Source organism: Catharus ustulatus, chromosome 18 (assembly GCF_009819885.2).
Source record: "Catharus ustulatus isolate bCatUst1 chromosome 18, bCatUst1.pri.v2, whole genome shotgun sequence".
NCBI lineage: Eukaryota > Metazoa > Chordata > Aves > Passeriformes > Turdidae > Catharus > Catharus ustulatus.
Genome location: NC_046238.1, coordinates 524,990 through 541,735, shown reverse-complemented (window position 1 = coordinate 541,735; position 16,746 = coordinate 524,990). Strand labels below are relative to the sequence as shown.

The 16,746-nt window shown below is 51.8% G+C and overlaps 1 protein-coding gene across 3 annotated transcripts in view; it reads right to left on the bottom strand.

The window, feature by feature from the left end:
* The window catches only part of RIMBP2 (RIMS binding protein 2), a 41,905-nt gene that overhangs the window by 9,303 nt on the left and 15,856 nt on the right, over positions 1-16,746 (bottom strand). For 2 of the 3 annotated variants that reach the window (XM_033075617.2, XM_033075618.1), the window contains exons 5-12: positions 15,836-15,987; positions 14,735-14,811; positions 13,992-14,101; positions 11,650-12,441; positions 9,158-9,309; positions 7,514-7,975; positions 6,750-6,893; positions 4,632-4,787 (exon numbers count right to left, since the gene is read on the bottom strand). In XM_033075617.2, the coding sequence (XP_032931508.1) occupies positions 4,632-4,787; positions 6,750-6,893; positions 7,514-7,975; positions 9,158-9,309; positions 11,650-12,441; positions 13,992-14,101; positions 14,735-14,811; positions 15,836-15,987 (2,045 nt within the window). Of the gene's footprint in view, positions 1-1,079; positions 1,500-1,541; positions 1,868-2,092; positions 2,562-4,631; positions 4,788-6,749; positions 6,894-7,513; positions 7,976-9,157; positions 9,310-11,649; positions 12,442-13,991; positions 14,102-14,734; positions 14,812-15,835; positions 15,988-16,746 lie in introns of all 3 variants that reach the window. The other variant, XM_033075616.2, reaches the window with a different exon arrangement.

Genomic DNA, 16,746 nt, shown 5'->3' with positions numbered 1-16,746 from the left:
TCTGAACACCTGCAACCCTGCAGCCCTGGCTGCTGCCTCCCTGCCCAGCCTCGTCCTGCCCCGGCTCCAGCCCAGCCTGGCACCAGCTGTGCTGCAGCGTTCGGAGGATCCTTCCAGCCTGAGCTGCAGCTGATCTCTGCTCCCTGAGGTGTCCCCGTGGTTGCTGTCTGGGCTGCTGCAGGCACAGGCGAAGGGCTCTGGCCCTGGGGTGCAGCCCCAGCCCTGCAGCTCCTCTGGGCACGGATGGCAGCAGTGCAAACAGGAGAGGTGTGCAGAGCGTCCGCGCAGGACGGAGCAGCCCTGGGCTCCTTTGGAAGCAGCTCTGTGCCTGCATTCTCCTGCAGAGATGCAGTCTGCAACTTCAAAGGCAAGAAGAGATGGTCCAAAAAGGACAGCAAAGGAGTGACAGCAGAGATAAGGCAGAAAATGGAAATGGTGAAGCTGTGACTCCACAGATCTGGGTCACTGTCACACTGCGGGAGAATCTTCATTCTTGTCTTGCATGTTCCATGATAGAGAGCATATCCTGAAAATTCTGGGAATGAGATGAATAAAAACAACATGATGAAATGAATTCCTTGACAATAATAATAAAATAAAAAAAAATAAAAATACCAATGAAACATTTCTCCAGTTAAAAAATGCAGCTTTTTGCCTTTTTTTTTTTTTTAAAGCAACATTCAGATGGGCAAAATAAAGAAAAGCAATCTTTTGGAAAAATTATAGTTCAGCTAACCCTTAATTAAAATTTAGATTCAGTTGTCCTTTAATAAAAGCAGCCATTATTGTAATTTGTTCTGGGTGAAAATCATTGCAAAGCAAATTAATCTGATTTCAGCATGACACAAAAGAGGACCATAAACCAAAATGCAGAGTAATAAACAAAAACGAATGGGGAAGAAAAAAAAAAATGGGGGAAATGTAGCAGATGGGTCCAAAGGATGGACTTTAAAAATCAATTTTGGGAAAAAAAAAAAAAGAAGAAAAAATAACAACAAAAAAAAAGAACAAAAATTAATGATAATAAGAAAACAGAGTGATTTGGCAAGCAGGTGTTATTAGGAAGAGAGTTCACACACCGGAGAGCGCTGTGCATCTCTGAGGGGTGGCTGTGCCGCCCTGGGCCCCGCGGGGCCGGGCCGGCTCCTGCAGCCCCCCCGGGGGCCCTGCCCCAGCTCCCCGGAATCCTCCTGGAAATCCTCCTGGAAATCCTCCTGGAAATCCTCCTGGAAATCCTCCTCGATGCTGCTCTGCCGCGTCAGGGCTCTCCTGCGGGCCAGCGCCGGCCTGGAGCCGCTGCGGCAACCGCGGGGCTGGGGGCGGCCGCGGGGCCTGGGGCTGTGCCAGGGTTGTTCCTCTTCCTCACGGTCCCTTTGGGGCCTGGAATTGTGCCAGGGCTGTTCCTCGGGGTCCCTCTGGGGCCTGGGGCTGTGCCAGGGCTGTTCCTCGGGGTCCCTCTGGGGCCTGGGGCTGTGCCAGGGCTGCTCCTCTTCCTCAGGGTCTCTTTGGGGCCTGGGGCTGTGCCAGGGCTGTTCCTCGGGGTCCCTTTGGGGTCTGACACCAAGCCGTGACTCCTCTTCCTCGGTGCCCCACCGGTGTCTGGAACCACGCTGGCACTGCCCATCCTCGCTGCCAGGAGTGTGTCTGAAGTTGTGCCAGGGCTGCTCCTCGCTGCCAGGAGTGTGTCTGAAACCGTGCCAGAGATGTTCTCCTTCCTTATGGCCCCGTGTGCGTCTGACACTGAACTGTGGCTCCTCTTCCTCTCTGCCCCATTGGGGTCTGGAATTGTGCCAGGGCTCCTCTTCCTCACTGCCCCATTGGGGTCTGGAATTGTGCCAGGGCTCCTCTTCCTCACTGCCCCATTGGGGTCTGGAATTGTGCCAGGGTTCCTGCTCCTCTCTGCCCCGTTGGGGTCTCACCCCAAGCCGTGGTTCCTGCTCCTCTCTGCCCCATTGATGTCTCTCCCCAAGCCGTGGTTCCTGCTCCTCTCTGCCCCGTTGGGGTCTCACCCCAAGCCGTGGTTCCTGCTCCTCTCTGCCCCATTGATGTCTCTCCCCAAGCCGTGGTTCCTGCTCCTCTCTGCCCCGTTGATGTCTCTCCCCAAGCCGTGGTTCCTGCTCCTCTCTGCCCCACTGATGTCTGACCCCAAGCCGTGGTTCCTGCTCCTCTCTGCCCCATTGGGGTCTCACCCCAAGCCGTGGTTCCTCCTCCTCGCTGCCGCAGTCCAGCCCGCTGTCGGGGCTCCGGGACTGTCTGGATTTGCCTCCTCTCTCATCCAGCACAAACTCCTGGGTCCCTGGCCCTGCCCTGGCCCTGGCTGGGTGCCTGGGGCTGTGCTGCTGCTCCTGCCTGCAGCGCCTGCGAGCTCTGCAGCCTCTCGCTACTCTGGGGTTCTTTCTATGGGCCGTACCTAAACCCTGCTTGTGCAGCAGCTCAGAGTGTTCACCGTCCTCTTCAGCCACTTCTGGGATACTGAAAAGCCTTTTACTGTGGTGGGGCTGCTGGGGAAAGTCAGGCTGTTCCCAAAAAGGGGCTTCAGTGGTCTTATTCTTATTGTACTCCTTAAGATTATGTAATGTTAAAAACCAGACAGGGAACAAAGAGCGTGTGACAAAAATAAAATGGGAGGGAAAAGGGAGAAAAGAAAAATAAAGACAGAATTAGTTTTAGAGCAATGGCAAACATAAGACATGCAGCTTATATAGTGAAAGGGATGTCATGCTTTGAATGAGGATCTGTGAAAAATAAAGACATGATTAAGAAGTTGCTGGGTGCAGATGAACGTGAGAGGTCAGCACAAACAACTGAGTCATGCTCTTAACAAGAATAAACTCATTCATTTGAAACGGGGTAATGAAAGCCACATACAGGTTCCAGCATGGTGAATGGAAATGCATTTAAACTCCTTCCTTGCCCCATGCCAAACTGCCACCTGACTTTCTTTGTGACCAGAACCCACATCTGGGAACGACAGCTCTGCCCTGCCAAGCTTTCTTTCTTTGCCTCTCTTAAAGCTTCCTGTATAAGGAGTAACTATCCTCAGTCTCCTGTCAGAGGGGAGCTGCTCCACAGCCATCACTAGAGCAGTTCTGGTTTCCTTTCTAAAGCTCCAAAACCTGCACCATTTTTAAAGCTTGGCTCCCAGGGACAGCCCCAGGGACACCGGGCTGCTCCCTGCTGTCCCTTGGTCTGCGCTGCCATCAGATCTCTGCACCTGCCTCACAAAACCAGTGTTGGAAAAGCAGCCCCTGAGCAGAAGTGAAAGTCTCTGTTTGTGCCAGGAGCAGGTAAAAACTCTCCCAGCCTGGGTAAAATAAGCATTGTGTAATGCAGATATAATTTGTAATTTTCCTATTCCATTTGCACAGAGCACAGGCTGGACTGAGAGAGAATCCTGCCTGAGTCCTGGCTGGGCTCTGGGAGCAGGGAAGGGAGCAGGACTGTTTCATCTATTCCCCTTTGCTGTTAAAATGTGTGTAACACCTGTGAAACTTGAGATAAAGCCACAGAAATGGCAAAAAGATCAGTAAGCACGAGCTATCAGTTTGATACATCAAGAGAAACCTGCAAACCTTAGCAGGTCAAAAATTATTTCCTACACCAGTTAAGGTTCTGGAACCTTCTCAATATCAGCACTGATAATACTGACTTAAATCCAAGAAGCAAATACACTTTCTGATGCATAAAGAACAAGAACAGTCTGGGGATTATTCTTTTTGACAGGGGAAGGGGATAGAGGGAGCATGCAGAAGGATTTGGGTTTCAGCTTAATGCTGGTGCAGTAAGAGAAACCATGATAATTTCTTCTTGTGAAAAAGTACCTGTCTCAGTGCAGGCAGTATCAGAATAAAAGAACTGAATTTACAGCACATGAAAGCCATCACAAGAATGGTCAGGATTCTTGTGTGCACGAGAAAATAGCACTGATTTAAGTTAATTAACAATCTACTGAAACAAATGTTAACCTGTGGGTTTGTGCTTTCTAAGAAAACACAGTTTGTGTCATTACTACACACATAAAGAAGCAAATACCATTTACATGTGCACATATACGATGGCAGATACATATTCAGTATTCTGCATTTAGTGTTCTGCATGTACTTCAGTTGTTATACTGAAGTTGTCTTTCATGGTGAGCATTCCTGAATTAAAGCAATATTTCTGAAATGCATCTCCTGCTCTCTCTGGTGATTCTCTAAAGTTCAGAGCACAAGGAGTTCTGATAAAGCATTGATCAAACAAAGTTAGAACAACTCCCTTTCCTACAGGAGAGCTTTAAGGCTGTGGCAGGGATGGGACTAGCACTGGGTACTTGAACAAATCACTCAGACAGGAAAAACAGAAGCTGTTTTATAAATTTTTACAAATCTCCTTGCTCAGAAACAACTCATTTTCAGGGTAGTACATGCAGTAAATCTCAACAGAGACACGGGGAAGGTCCCCAGCTGCAGAGCAGGAACTGCAAGGATCGCATCTAGGAAAACACTCAGTCAGTTAACAGTTAATCCACCAAATAACGATAAAAATAAAGCAAGTTCTAGCTGTCTATGCCAGACTGAGTGTGAATGTGTGCAGAGCTGTGGCTGGCTGCAGGAAGCTCTGCCCCCCAGGTGGGAGCCCCCAGCCCTCACCTTGAGCGCGCCGTGCGAGGTGAGGCTGAGGCGCCGCCGGCCGCCCTCCTCCAGCATCTCCGAGTACAGCTCCTCCTCATCCTCCTCCAGGATGTCCGACAGGTCCGAGCCACGGCTGCTCTCCGTGTGGTACTCGTCCCCAGGGCAGTAGTGAGCCTGGCACAGAGAGGGAAACCTTACTGAGAAACCTTACTGAGAAACCATACTGAGAAACTGAGAAACGGAGAAACTCATCCCCAGGGCAGTAGTGAGCCTGGCACAGAGAGAGAAACCTTACTGATAAACCTTACTGAGAAACCTTACTGAGAAACTCATCCCCAGGGCAGTAGTGAGCCTGGCACAGAGAGGGAAACCTTACTGCAAACCATACTGAGAAACATTACTGAGAAACCTTACTGAGAAACTCAGAAACTGAGGAACTCAGAAACTGAGGAACTCAGAAACTCATCCCCAGGGCAATAGAGAGCCTGGCACAGAGAGAGAAACCTTACTGAGAAACCTTACTGAGAAACTCATCCCCAGGGCAGCAGTGAGCCTGACACAGAGAGGGAAATCTTACTGCAAACCATACTGAGAAACATTACTGAGAAACTCATCCCCAGGGCAGTAGTGAGCCTGGCACAGAGAGAGAAACCTTACTACAAACCATATTGAGAAACCTTACTGAGAAACCTTACTGAGAAACTGAGAAACTCATCCCCAGGGCAGTAGTGAGCCTGGCACAGAGAGAGAAACCTTACTACAAACCATATTGAGAAACCTTACTGAGAAACCTTACTGAGAAACTGAGAAACTCATCCCCAGGGCAGTAGTGAGCCTGGCACAGAGAGGGAAACCTTACTGAGAAACTCAGAAACAGAGAAACTCAGAAACAGAGAAACTCAGAAACAGAGAAACTCATCCCCAGGGCAATAGTGAACCTGACACAGAGAGAGAAACCTTACTACAAACCATATTGAGAAACATTACTGAAAAATCTTACTGAAAACCTTACTGAAAATCTTACTGAAAACATTAAGAGACCTTACTGAGAAACATTACTGAGAAACTGGGAAACCTTACTGAGAAATCCTACTGAAAACCTTACTGAGAAACCTCACTGAGGAACCTCACTGAGAAACATCTCTGAAAACCTTCCTGAAAGCCTTACTGAAAACCTTCCTGCTGCTAGAGCTGATAGTCCTGGAAAGCACTGCCTGGGCTGGGGTGCCACACTGGCATCCCCAGGGAGTTTAAAGCTGGTAGTCCTGGCCCTGGGCTGGACTGGCACACTGGCATCCACAGGGAGCTACATCACCAGGTTTGGGCTCTGCTCTAGTGGAGACATCATGTGGAAATTTCGTTTTAACCATTTATGATCATAATTCAAGAAGTCCAACCTCAGTCCCAGGTGATACAAAAAGGATATCTCCACTCACAGCATCAAATCTAGTTTCAGTCTTGATTAAATTCCCCTTATTAAAGAGGTCCTTCATGCCTCAATGGACTTGCTGACCGAATTGTAAAAGCCTTAGGATAATTCACATATCATCTGTTCTTCGCAGCTGTCTGTTACATCACATTATAATTTAAAAGTGATCAGCATTTCGTTCTTACAGCATTGTGGGCCCTCAACACAGGAGGTCAGGTCTTTTACTAAAGTGTTTTAAATTATGCCAAGACATAAGAAAACATCTCTTTTCTAGAACTTACACCTCTCTTGAAAGCAGCATAATAAATTATTTAATATTTGTTTTCAGTGGGATCAGACTAAAAGCTGTGCAGTTGTGGAAATCCTTCTGGCAACATCTTTCCATGCCTTGCAGTCAATGCCATGGCAGGATTGTTTCCTGCCATGAGGTTTTTGGTGCCTTTCTGGCACTCAGGAGCCCTCCCCACCTGCCCTTCCCCACAGCAGGCTCTCACAGGCAGCAGCAGCACCACTCCAGCCCCATTTTCTATAGGGGAAGAAAAAAAAAATATTCTTTTCCATCTTCATGTTTCCAGTGCCTGGGGCTGCTGGAAGGGAGGATGCCCAGCAGGAACATCGGCTCAGCCCGGTGCCACCAGCACAGCCACAGCAGTGACAGAGCTGAGCCTCAGAACACCCTGGGACAACAACAAAGCCAGGCTACTCACTTGCTTCCCAAGTTCTGACTCTTTGAGGAAATCATCCACCGAGGCTCCCCTTCTCTTGACCTTGGGGGAGTCGTAGCCATCCTCCTCCTCATCAGAGTACGGGGCCACGCCGCTCCTGTCGCTGAACACGCTCCTCCTCTCCATCTGCCAGGACAGAGAGAGGGTGGGTGTCCCTGCTCCCTGTGGGACCCCTGCTCCCTATGGGACCCCCTGCACCCCTTGGGACCCCCTGCTCCAGGACAGAGCAGAGACGTGTGGGACCCCTGCTCCCTATGGGACCCCTGCTCCATTTGGGACCCCTGCTCCAGGAACAGAGCAGAGACATGTGGGACCCCTGCTCCATTTGGGATCCCTGCTCCATTTGGGACCCCTGCTCCAGGAACAGAGCAGAGACTTGTGGGACCCCCTGCTCCATTTGGGACCCCTGCACCCCATGGGACCCCTGCTCCATTTGGGACCCCTGCTCCATTTGGGACCCCTGCACCCCATGGGACCCCTGCTCCAGGAACAGAGCAGAGAGATATGGGACCCCTGCACCCCATGGGACCCCCTGTTCCAGGACAGAGCAGAGACATGTGGGACCCCTGCTCCATTTGGGACCCCTGCTCCATTTGGGACCCCCTGCTCCAGAACAGAGCACAGAGATATGGGACCCCTGCACCCCACGGGACCCCCTGCTCCCTGCACATGATGAAAACCCTTTGCTGGCACGAGTCACAATGACCAGCCCACCCACAAAGCCCCAGGAAGGAGCTTGCCTTTACCCTGTTGCTCTCTGCCACTCTCTGTGCAGCTTCTCTCGCCATGGCTTTAGCGACGGTGTTGGGGACTGGAGCGCCCTGGGGCTGGGGCAGGATCCTGTTGGGGGATGGAGATCTCCTGCCCTGCAGAGGGCCGTGGAAGCTGGGGGGTTCCAGCATGTGTCCGTGGATGGGGGACACCGAACGAGTCTGCTCCCACGACTCATCCCTTTTCAGCTGGGGGCCTAAATGTTCTTCTTTGGTTTCTGCGGCTCCGGCACTTGCTAATGGCTTAGATTTGGGAGCAGTTCTGGGGTGAGGGGTTGGAGGCACCAGGAGGTCGGGTGGAATGGCAGCAGCAGCAGAGTCCAGGGACTCCCCCTGTGCAGACAGCGTCCGGACCGTCACCTCCCGGGCGTCCAGGCTGCGCAGCCTCAGCAGCTCCAGCGGCGAGCCCTCTGCTGCTGGGAACATCACCTCTGCCACCTGTACAGTGCAGAGCAGGCACTGTCACTGTGAGAACTGACCCCTGGAACCTCCCCTGTGAGCACCAACCCCTGAAACCTCCAGTCAGCCTCACCTCTGCCACCTGCACAGAGCAGAGCAGGCACAGTGAGAACTGAGCCCTGGAACCTGCCCTGTGTCACCTGGGCACAGAGCAGGTACAGTGAGAACTCAGCCCTGGAACCTGCCCTGTGAGTACCAACCCCTGAAACCTTCTGTCAGCCCCACCTCTGCCACCTGCACAGAGCAGAGCAGGTACAGTGAGAACTGAGCCCTGCAACCTCCCCTGTGAGCACCAACCCTTGAAACCTCCTGCCAGCCCCACCTCTGCCACCTGTACAGAGCAGAGCAGGCACAGTGAGAACTGATCGCTGGAATCTGCTCTGTGTCACCTGGGCACAGAGCAGAGCAGGTACAGTGAGAACTGAGCCCTGCAACCTCCCCTCTGCCACCTGCACAGAGCAGGTACAATGGGCACAACCCCTGGAACCTGCCCTGTGAACACCAAACCCCTGAAACCTCCTCTCAGCCCCATCTGCACCACCTGGGTACAGAGCAGATCAGGCACTGTGAGCACTGACCCCTGGAACCTGCCCTGTGAGCACTAAACCCCCAAAACCTCCTCTCAGCCCCATCTGTGCCACCTGGGCACAGAGCACCCACCTGTGAGCACCAAGCCCTGCATGCTGCCCTCAGCCCCACTCAAGAGCCGCCAGAGCCTTCCCAGAGTGAGCTGCTGCCAGCACGGAGACCCCACCAGGCTCCACAGCTCTTACAGCAGCTGGCTCTTGTCCTTCTGACCCCTCTGGCCCAAAGGGCTCCTAGGAAGGGAGCAAGCTGTGCCCAAGCACAGGCCAGGCTGCCCTGGCAGCTCAGGAGCCCTGCAGGGCTGTGCCACCTCTCCCTGCAGGGCTGTGCCACCTGTCCCTGCAGGGCTGTGCCACCTGTCCCTGCAGGGCTGTGCCACCTCTCCCTGCAGGGCTGTGCCACCTCTCCCTGCAGGGCTGTGCCACCTCTCCCTGCAGGGCTGTGCCACCTCTCCCCGCAGGGCTGTGCCACCTCTCCCTGCAGGGCTGTGCCACCTCTCCCTGCAGGGCTGTGCCACCTCTCCCTGCAGGGCTGTGCCACTGTCCCCCAGCAGAGTGCCGTGGCAGGAGGACTCACCCGCTGCCCTTTGGCATACACCCCGTAGCCTGTGACGCTGGCACCGTGGGATGTCCCTGTGGCCGACAGGGCTGGGGGCTTCCAGCACACCTGGAGGGTCCCTGGCGCGGAGCCCGCCCGCACAGACACGTCCTGGGGAGGAGCTGGAGGACCTAGGAGAGATGGCACTGGTCACCCCGAGCCTCAGGTGGGCTGCAGGCTCAGACTGCAGCGTTCTCCAGCTCAGTGAAGGACAGCAGGTCTGACTCTCTGCTCTGGATCCAAACTGCTCCCAGTAACCTCTTCAGGCACTGAGTGTGCCATGTAGCAGCACACCTAATGCCTCCTTCAGTAAAAGGCATCACCCACTATAAATAGCTCTACTTGGCCAGGAAGCCAAAGTAAAAACATCAGATTATTGGTTCACACATTTTTCAAGCATCCTGTTGTTAGTTTAACCATCCAGCCCTGGGCAGAGTCTGTGTCAGAGGTGTCAGGAGCAGGCACAGACCTTGCTGCTGTGGCATTGCTTCTCCCAGTGAACTGAACACAACCAGCTCCTGTTCATCCACCAAAAAGGCTCCAAACACTTTAACTGGGTGCATGATACACGTGCCAATATCACACAGGACCACTGCAAACTGCCAGTGCATGTCACTGGTTTGCTGCCACTGAGTTTCATCCTCTAGTGGACAAGGAAATAAAATCAGGTGATGTTCAGGACAGGACAGGCACAGCAGGAAGTTTTTGCCTGTACCATCTATAAAGTATTTTTGCCCTGCAGGTTGAGAGTATGCAAATTAACATAACACTATTCTTGGCCAAGAGAGATTCTGGTTCAGGATTGAATTTCAGCTTTCCTGATCACCCTGTTTTACTGCCAGCCAGCATTCCCAATTCAGCAGCTCAGCTTACAGGAGACAATGCATCTGATCCAAGGCAGCATCTTGCCAATGCAATGCCATTCACCTGCTCCTGCAGGAGAAGTCACCTTCCCTTCACTGTCCCTAAACTGAGCCATCCCCAGGGCGTCTGTCCCGACCTTCACAGGCTGTTCAGAGATGGGTTTCATGAACTGCAGTGCCTGAGGCTCAGCATGGCTTCTATTTCCTCCCATCATTAACTGGGAAATTATTCCTGATGATTTTCGATGGTCTTGGTCATCAACATAAATGTTTGTTTGGCAATTCTGCTACACTTTGCTCCTCATGTTTTTGTTTTTCTTTTTTTTTTTTTTTAACATAAATTAGTTCCAAATCAACAGCAGCACCATTGCTCCTGCTCCTGTACTTATTTCTATTTTTTGATCTGAGTGGCCAAGAGAGGAACACTTCTGTTTTTATTTAGGCAATTCCATTGCTTTGATGAATCAAGATGAATTCAATGGCATGACACACCACGATGGTAACTCCCATCAGTGACTCCAAATTCATCCTTTTCCTTTGCCCCAAAGGCTCTGAAATCAGGCATCAGCCTCCAATCACCTCAACAGAGCTGTTTTGTTTTCCCTACACAGCAGTGAAAAGCTCCTGGTTTCTGCAGAAGTGCTCCCAGTGAAAGGAAGCCATGGGGAAGGTTCTGGGATCTCTGGCTCTAAAAGCTGAGGCTTCACTGCATTTCAGAGCTCACACTAGAGGGAGATACAGCATGGGAATGTCTGCCCTGGAACAGCCCTCACTCCTAACAGAAAGGTGAAATGAGTTCAAGCCTGCAGGCAGTGCCTCCCAGGACACAGCCCAGCTCTGAAATTCCCCCTCCCAGCACAGGGCACAGCAGCACCCCCAGCCCTGCAGTGACTGCAGACTGAAATCAATCTGTGAGCTGGGAGCTCCACTGAAGCTCTGCTGGCATCACAACTGGAGGCACAGGAGCTTCTCCTCCCCTGCACTCAACCAGCACTGCCCCCTCCACGTCTCCTTTCATAAAAGCCACGAGGAAAGGGCCAGGGAGGAGAGCAGAATGAACTCCTGCCCCTCTCTGGAACCAAACCCAGCAGGGAGTGAGCAAAGCCCAGCTCAGAACACACTGTTGACGTTCACTCACCACCTGCACCTGAGTGTCCCTTCAGAGGCACCCAGGGACCCAAAACACGGAACATTTAAGGGCTCTCCCATTTGGCCATTAGATGACCCTGTGTGGGTGAATCTGTAAGACACTCACATTTTTTCAGGTGCTGCCACACACCCCCAAAATGATGAGATTATCCTTCAAATTCACTGCATCATTCCTTCTCTAGTTTTCAACAATACTCAATATTCTTGAATAATGGCAAATGACTGACAGCACTTACCAACAGTCCTAATGCAAAAGCAGGTGGGAAAAAACCTCAGACTTCCCAAAACACAACAAATCTGTTGACTTTACAAATTCAAATTGTACAAAGAAGTTAATTACAGCTTCACAACCAGAATGCATTTACATCTCCTAAACGCTGTGGTGGTGAAAGTATTTTATCTAGTGTTTTCAGAGAAATTCAGCTGCAGAGTTTTGGGGTAGGGAGGAAAGTACCAAACCTGCTGGCAACGTAGAAAATTCCACAAAGGCTTCCTTTTTCTCTCGCTGCTCCAAGGGAAGCTGCCAGGGCATCTGGTGGGGCTTTGCCATGACCTTCACCTTGTAGGCCATGTTGGGCTTCAAATTAAAAAAATGGTACTTGTAGCTAGCAGCCTTGACAATGTCAAACTCCTCCTCGTTGAGGAAGATGACGTGGCTGTAGTTGCTGTTGGTGGGGAGCCAGGAGAGCTCCGCAGAGATCTGGGTGATGTTGTCCACGCGCAGGTTGGAGGGGGCCACGATGACGTCCTTGCCCACCAGCAAGGTGCACTGCAGCTCGTCGGAGCTGCCCTTGCTGGTGATGCTCTGGATGGAGATCCTGTACGTGCAGCTGGAGATGTTGAGCTTCTCAATGAGCGCTTTGGTCCTGCTGCCCAGGGCCACGTTCATCCTGATCTCCCTGTCCACCAGCACGTTGTAGCTGCTGACGGTGCCCCAGCCCGGCGGCACCAGGGGCGGCTCCCAGCCCACAATGACACTTTTGGCGAGTTGTTTGATGAGGGTGATTCTCCTGGGGTAAGGCACGATGTCTTCTCCGATCTCGTCGATGTTGACGTCCAGGGCGCCGTTGCTGAGCGCGGGCTGGCCGTGCCCGGGGGGGCTGATGTCCAGCACGTCCCCCTCCAGCGCCGGCCCCGCGCGGCTCAGCACCTTCTGCTCCTGCTCGCTGCCCAGCAGCCGCGAGTCGTTGTCCTGAACAAAGTCCACGAAGTTGGAAGGGACCAGTCCTCTCTGTCCGTCCAGCAGCTCTCCTGTGGGAAAGAGCAACGCCGTCAGAATGTGGGTATGGGGGCAGGAGGGAACAGAGCAATGCTGGGAGGGACCAGGATGGGACAGCAGAGTCTCACAGGTGTGGGTGGGTAACACAAACACCTGTACAATCTGAAGAAGGAATAGAAATGACAGCAAGTTTTGATATAGAAGAAAAGAATTGCTGAGCCGGTCTTATTGGGTATCTAAGAAAGCAAAGGGCAAGTGAGTGGGAAGTAACTTTTATGACTTGGAGGAAAGGATAAATCCACCTCAAACAAAAGATGTTTTTACCAAGCAAAAAGATTTTCACAGGCAAATAAGAAAACCAATGTCACAAGCAGAGGAAAGATCTCAGAATTTTCCACCGCAAGAAAACTGAAAAACAACTTCTAGCTTAAACTGTAACGTACTAACCTTTAGTGATTGGAAAATAGTAACATGAATATGGTAATGTCAGTAGCTAGGATAGGCTGTAGGTGATAGTAAAGGTGTTGAGTGGTTGTTATGTAATAAGATGCACAGCAAAGAAAGAAATACAATGCTTTGTAACATGAATGGAACAGAGCCTCAGGACACAGGGCTTGCTACAGCCAGCAGCTCTAGGCTCAGCCACAACCACAGCTGCTGGAACCTCTTATATGCAATAAACAGCACCTTGAGAGCCAGCTCTAGGCTCAGCCACAACCCACAGCTGCTGGAACCTCCTCTCTGCAATAAACAGCACCTTGAGAGCCAGCTCTAGGCTCAGCCACAACCCACAGCTGCTGGAACCTCCTCTGTGCAATAATCAGCATCTTCAGAGCCAGCTCTAGGCTCAGCCACAACCCACAGCTGCTGGAACCTCCTCTGTGCAATAAACACCATCTTCAGAGCCAGCTGAAGTCTCCATCTCTCTGTCCAGCTCTTACAGCAACAAGTTCCTCTGTGCAGAGGAGAAGCAAAAAGCCCTTTATTCAAAGGAACACTCCAGTTTTATAGAGTGGCTCGTGGAGCCAGCAGAGGTGTGATCTGGTTGGTGCAAGGAAGGGAACACCCCTGTAAACAAGCTTTTGTGCAAACAACGTGTCCCTCACAGAGCCAGCAGGTGTTTAATCTTTGCAGTAATTTTCTCTCTCGTGTTGTCCTTGAGGAGCCTGAGAAAAATCTGAGCCTGCTTGCCTGGCTCCCAGCAGTATCCAAGGAAGGAGAACAGCTCTGCCATGGCAGAGGGCAGGATGAGGGGCAGGGGTAAGGGGAGCACACAAACAACATCCCCAGTTTGGGAACAGAGGGGCTGGTTAAGGGAAACCCAGAACTGCCAGCAAGCTTTTTTGTCAGCTTAAATCTTGCCAGTAAGAAAAGCTGACACTATAAAATATCTTATAATTAGCTCTGCCTGCAAGGAGCGGCTTTGCTGGTGCAGAAACTCTTTTAATTAACAGCAGGGTGATAAAGCTAATTTTAGCAGCCGATTTGGGAGCAGACGCAGGGAAGGATTTGGAGCGTGTCTGACAGGGGAATGATTTCAGCCTGCATGAATTAGCATGAATTCAGGATCAAGCAGAAATACCTTCGTAGAAGCCGTCCTCGTCCATGTCCCCGTACACATACAGGTATTTTCCTGCCGTGAGAGGGAGCTCAGCCTCCGGGTTCTCGTTGGGTCCATCGAAGGGGTTGTAGCTGTGGGGACAGCAGGGGATGCTCAGGACAGGGATGCAGCCCCTCGGGGGGATCTGCCCCCAAAGCCACCTCCCTGCCTGCAGGATTTGCTCAGACACTTCTCACTCAGGGCTCTTGAAAAACCAAAATTATCTGTAACTTTTAGAGTGAATTCAAGCAAACCCAGATGTGGGGGTCTTTTCCAGTCACTGTGTTCAATTATATGTTCCTTTTACAAACTGCTACAGAGGCAAGGTAAAATTAGACAAAACCAGTGAGCCACATCTCTGAGAAGCCACTGAGAGACAAAAAGTACAAACCTATATCCACCCTGAAACAGCTAGTCACTGAAATTTTTATCATGACACTTCTTCATGCCTGAAATTTTAATGTGTGAAGTGATGGACTCCCAATCTTTCCTTGCTACAAAGAGTGATTGCCAAGAACAGAGTGAGAGCTGCTCTCCAGGGCAGGAGGCTCCCATTTAATCTGGTTTAGCACTGATTTAGCCAGGCTGGGCTCAGCTCAGCAAACAGCTCAGGCTCTGCCAGAACATCCATTCCAACCACCAGGGCACAGAGGAGGGGAAGCCAAAGCTGATGGTGAATATTCCAGCTGTGTATTTATTGCACCTGCAATTAAATGGGATTTTACCTGTAACGGGCAATGCAAAGATGGACTTTCCCAGAATATCTCTGCTTTGAGGTATTGGAATTCTGATCATTATCCATCTGCAGAGGGAGGGGAGAGAAAAGATTACAAAAAAGAAGAATGAACAGTTTTCCTGACAGGTGAGATAAATCAGTGAGCACACAATATCAAGGAAAATAAAATTAAATTCTAACATGGAACATCAACACAGACTCTGCCCATTTATCTCTTTCTTAGAGGGTTTGAAGTGAGGGATGAACTTCCCTCCACTTACAGTACAGCTTGCTGTGAGCCATTTCAGAAAAAATGACCAACTTTCTCCCTGAGCCTGAGAGAACTTTGATTAAGGTAGAAATATTGGGTTAAGAGTGGGATCAAATAAAAGAAATTGTCCAAAAACTAGAAAAATTTTACAATTCAGACAGAGCAAACACTGAACTGCAGCTCCCAGGGAATCCCCATGGATCACTGGGGATCCAGGACAAGCTGCCAGGATTATCCCCTGACACCTTTATATGGGCACCTCACTGAGCAGCAATGGCTCTGGAAGGATTTTTCATAGGATTTTTCAGGGCAGCTGCAGGTACATTTTTTGCAGAGTGTCACTGATTTATTGGTTTGTTTATTTATTTCAGTTTCCCCAGCATTATGCTCCACCTTTTAGATTTAGTTCATACACCCCCCCTTGGGTCTGGGTGTCTCTAAAAAGGAGTGGAGCTCCATTTCTGTGAGCTTGCATAGTGTGAGAGTGGATCACATAATTGCTCTGTGGAAGGCACAAAATGAACAGTTCTGCAACAGAGAGCTTGACATTCTCAGTGAGAGATAACTCAGAAATAATAGAAAAGGGGAATTAAATGTGACGTGTGCTTCTCCTGCTCCTTGCTGTCAGCTCTGCCTCCCCAAGTCTCCTTGCTAAGCTGCTTTTCCTGTGCCCTCTTCAAAAAGCAGTGAATGTTCCCACTTTTCAGCGATGGTGCTGCACAAACATACACAAACATTTCCTGTGGATAATCCTCAGATAGCCCATGGAACTCCCACTGTACAAGAACCCAACATTTTGTCCCAAATCAGTTTTCCAGTATAAAACTCAGAAGGACTCACGTCTGAATCAAATCTGCATCTTGGGGTGGCAGCTCTCGCCTTGGCCAGGAGCGTGGGTTTGACAGAGAGCTGCTCTGGTTTGTCTGCAGAGACCTGCAGGGGCCGGATGAACTCGGAGATCACACAGCGACCGCCAGCAGGGCTCTCGTGACCTGCAGGGACAGGGCAGGGCTTTAGTGACCTGCGGGGACAGGGCAGGGGTCAGACAGGGCAGGGGTCAGCCCGGCAGGGACAGGGCAGGGGTCAGCCCGGCAGGGACAGGGCAGGGGTCAGCCCAGCAGGGACACAGCAGGGGTCAGACAGGGCAGGGGTCAGCCCAGCAGGGACACAGCAGGGGTCAGACAGGGCAGGGGTCAGCCCAGCAGGGACAGGGCAGGGCTTTCGTGACCTGCAGGGGACAGGGCAGGGGTCAGCCCAGCAGGGACAGGGCAGGGGTCAGCCCGGCAGGGACAGGGCAGGGGTCAGCCCAGCAGGGACAGGGCAGGGCTCTCGTGACCTGCGGGGACAGGGCAGGGGTCAGCCCAGCAGGGACAGGGCAGGGGTCAGCCCAGCAGGGGTCAGCCCAGCAGGGACAGGGCAGGGGTCAGCCCAGCAGGGACACAGCAGGGGTCAGCCCTGCAGGGACACAGCAGGGGTCAGCCCAGCAGGGACACAGCAGGGGTCAGCCCAGCAGGGACAGGGCAGGGGTCAGCCCAGCAGGGACACAGCAGGGGTCAGCCCAGCAGGGACAGGGCAGGGGTCAGCCCGGCAGGGACAGGGCAGGGGTCAGCCCAGCAGGGACAGGGCAGGGCTTTAGTGACCTGCAGGGACACAGCAGGGGTCAGCCCAGCAGGGACACAGCAGGGCTCTCGTGACCTGCGGGGACAGGGCAGGGGTCAGACAGGGCAGGGGTCAGCCCAGCAGGGACAGGG